General features: G+C 43.6%; 1 protein-coding gene across 1 annotated transcript; it reads left to right on the plus strand.

Annotated features, from left to right (window-relative positions):
• The first annotated feature begins 1,658 nt into the window (after window positions 1-1,658).
• Window positions 1,659-3,555, plus strand: LOC105038884 (adenylate-forming reductase 03009). The gene has a single exon (XM_010914808.3). The coding sequence runs from the start codon at window positions 1,730-1,732 to the stop codon at window positions 3,398-3,400; it is 1,671 nt and encodes a 556-aa protein (XP_010913110.1). The 5' UTR covers window positions 1,659-1,729; the 3' UTR covers window positions 3,401-3,555.
• Window positions 3,556-3,940: the final 385 nt, after the last annotated feature.

Below are 3,940 nucleotides of genomic sequence, written 5' to 3' on the forward strand. Positions count from 1 at the left end.
ATGCTTAAAAATGATTCGAAATGTTATTTATATATATTGGGCACGTTTTCTGACTGTTTGTAGTAAAACCATTTAGTAACGGCTTATACCATTCCTAAATGGACTTTTGGAATGTTATGCGAAATCGTTTCTTATGTGAGCTTTAGTCATGTTATTTATCTGTTTCTATAACTCTTTTGGAATATTTTTCAAATGTTCTCTTAGATTTCCAACAACGTTAACTAAATATCTCCATTGATTTGATGGTAACGTATTAAGAACGTTCCCCATAATTAATAGAGATAATTTTTAGACTATCCCTCCAGCTCTTTAGGAATATTTTTCAAATGTTTCTTTAGAGTTACAACTACATTAATTAATGGTTGCTATCAGTAAAGTTTAAGCTATTAATATTCTATTAGAAGGAGATTTGACAATAATAGTATCTTGATTCCAGAGAATTCTTTCGAAAGAGATAGATGAGATAGATCAAAGGAGCATGCTACACCATAGTAGTCTATCCAGGCATGAATTGATACACAGAGAAAAAAATAAATTCATAAATTTTGAAAGAATTTTAAGAGCAAAAAAATTGGATAAAATATATGGAAATATTTTTATTAAAATATTTTTAAATTGATATATAGAAACGTTTCTAATCTGTTCCTTTTTATATCTAAGAGTGGTTTTATGATAACGTTCATATAAGTATTCATTGGAATGAAAAAAAATGTGTCTAAAATTATTCAATAGAAACGGTAACAAACGCCTCCATTTAATTTTATTAGGCACGGTTTTAATAACACTATTAATAGAATGTTCCTAATCTTTTTATTTTTTGTAGTGTCAGGAAGAGAGACATGACAAACACTAGAAGCATTCTCCTCCACATGCCCATCTCCGAGTTGAAAAGTTTTAACTCGTAGATCCACTAATGAGAGTCAGCTAAATTGGGTTTCAGAGCTAGCTTGGGCCGGATTTGGATCTATAATGCTCTGAAGTTCCAAAAAAAATTTTCGAATATGCTCTAATGGAGGTATGACCCAGTCCGATTCCACCCCTAAATATTTTATGAAATATCAAGATTTATTTTATATTTGTTATTTATTTAAAAAATAATTCTACCGGCTTTGATTCTTACGCTCTGGGTCTAATTTGGATCTATATTTTGGAAAACATTTGTCTGAAGTTCCAAAAAAAACCTTTCAAACAGGCTCTATGACCCGGCCCGATTCCACCCCTAAATACTATGTAAAATATCAAAATTTATTTTATACTTTTTATTTGTTTAAAAAATAATTCTGACAGTTTTATCAGCGTCAACCCATCCGAATGGCCCGCCCGGGGGCGGATATGCATAGGCGAGTATAGGTTTGCGGTTCCTAACTGCGGAGCAAGCGCAGGTAATCCATACCGGCCGGCCAGCCTTGTCATTTTGTCAAGTAATTAACGCTCAAAACCGTTTTTTTTTTTTTATTTTATTTTATCAAACAAAACCGTTATCTATCTGAAACCGGCTCCTCTGCGGTGTGCGCGATGCACCGCGCCTACCTTTAATAGGTGCTAAACTATTATTCCAAGGGCCCCGCAATCACTTCTATATATTGCACCCCCGCTCGACTTCCTGCCTTAAGGCAAACTTGCATCCTTCCATCCTGCCATCCTTTCCTCTCCTTGCTTCTACTCTCTCTCTCTCTCTCCATCCCTGCCACTCACCAAACCCTACCCATCCCTCCCCAACTCTTCGGCCATGGAAGATCTTAACAAGGTGGCTAGGTTTTCAAGCTGCAGAGGGGTTTCCTTCGAAGTTAAACTCCGAAATGGAAGCCCATTTGACATCGGGCTTCCAAGCCGAAACAACCGCAGCGAACAGCGTGGCTGGCTCCCATGGACTCAACTAGGCTCATATAGAGTCTTCCCCGTTCTATCTGAGTTCCGAAGGACCGGAAGCCTAGCCAGTAGTCATTTCTGTGATCTCGATGACGACGACGTGGAAGAAGGTGACGCCTTTTCATCGAACGAAGTACTGCAAGTCGCCAACGATATCGAGAAACAACAAGTCCAAGAAGCTGATCAACTCATACAAGCAACCAAAAGAAATCCTTCTGTAAGGAAGAGCAAGCCATCACAGTCGCGCCTCTCTATTATTCTGCTGGACCAGGGACTGTTCACGGTGTACAAGCGCCTCTTCGCCGTCTGTTTCACCCTCAACATGATTGGGTTGGTTCTCGCCATCACCGGCCACTTCCCCTATGCGAAGAAAAGAGCAGCAGCCTTGTCTATTTATAACATCTTAGCCCTCACTCTTTGCCGCAGCGAGGCCTTTCTCCTCGTCGTCTTCTGGCTCGCTGTCAAGGTGCTGGGGAGGCCTTGGGTTCCTCTCTTCATCAAGACCGCCACCACTTCCTTTCTCCAATCCGTCGGTGGAATCCACAGCAGCTGCGGCATGTCATCCGTCGCATGGCTCATCTATGCTCTCGTACTCACCCTTAATCACCGTGACAACACCTCTGGCGATATCATCGCAGTCGCTTCCACCATTCTATCACTACTCTGTCTTTCCTGCATGGCCGCGTTCCCCCTCGTCCGCCACCTCCACCACAACGTCTTCGAGCGGACTCACAGGTTTGCTGGATGGACGGCTCTCGCACTCCTCTGGGTGTTTGTCATCCTCACGGTTGGCTATGATCCAGCCACCAAATCATATGACAATCTTGAAGGCTCCAGGCTTGCGAAGCAGCAAGAGCTCTGGCTCACTGTGGCCATCACTTTCTTCACCATCCTTCCATGGCTGACGGTGAGACGAGTCCCGGTCTCGGTCACCGCTCCATCCGGCCATGCGTCCATTATAAAGTTCGCCGGAGGAATCAAAGCCGGTATACTGGGGAGGATTAGTAGGTCACCCTTGTCCGAGTGGCACGCCTTCGGCATCATATCTGATGATAATGACGGCCACATGATGCTGGCGGGCGCCGTCGGCGACTTCACCAGGGGTTTGGTCTCGGACCCACCGACCCATCTTTGGGTTCGAGGAGTTCACTTCGCTGGCCTCCCCTACCTGGTGAACATGTACAACCGGGCGGTGTTGGTCGCAACTGGGTCCGGAATTTGTGTGTTCCTGTCGTTCTTGCTGCAGCCATGCGCTGCGGACGTGTGCGTGGTGTGGGTGACCAAGGGGGTTGAGCAAAACTTTGGGAAGGAGATCAAGCAGATGATGAGCGGTCATCCAAAGGAGAAGGTGATGGTACATGATACTGCGGTGTCTGGTCGGCCAAATATTGCACAGATGACCATTGATGCCGCCAGGAATTGGAAGGCCGAGGTGGTAGTGGTGACCAGCAATCCCCAGGGAAGCAGGGATGTTGTTAATGCTTGCAAGGCAGTTGGGATACCAGCATTCGGACCCATATGGGACTCGTAGGTTCTACAGTTGTATGATTTTACCCTCTTAGACATTTTCCATATGTTTGGCTGTTGTTTAAGCATTATCTCCGACTGAGTCGGTTGTAATCGTTAGCTCATAGAGTAGTAGTCTCTACGGTTCCCTGGTGAGTAAATAAAACAGGACTGTTGACATGCTGTTGTTGAGAGTTTGGCGTGCTACAACTGCCGTCTAGAAATTGAATTATTTAGGTACCTTGTAATATTGAAAGCTGTTACTTGTGCTGGGAAAGCAAGTGTATATGCTGAGCTATGAACTACGGTGATATTTTTCATGGATTTCCTGATGGATTGTTTCGCCTGACTGTCTGAGTCATCACGGAGTCGAAGGCATACGTTTTGGAATCATCATGGACTTTTAGGCGTGGACTCTTGCTTTCATGTGCTGATCCATAATTAACTTAGATTAAGCTTGACCCTCAGTGCACAAAATCTTATCTTTTAGGGGGCAATGATTTCACCGTACACTAACTTCATCCCACATGGTGTTGTTCTAAAATTTTTAATAAAATAACTTTTC

This window comes from Elaeis guineensis, chromosome 2 (genome assembly GCF_000442705.2).
Source record: "Elaeis guineensis isolate ETL-2024a chromosome 2, EG11, whole genome shotgun sequence".
Taxonomy (NCBI): domain Eukaryota; kingdom Viridiplantae; phylum Streptophyta; class Magnoliopsida; order Arecales; family Arecaceae; genus Elaeis; species Elaeis guineensis.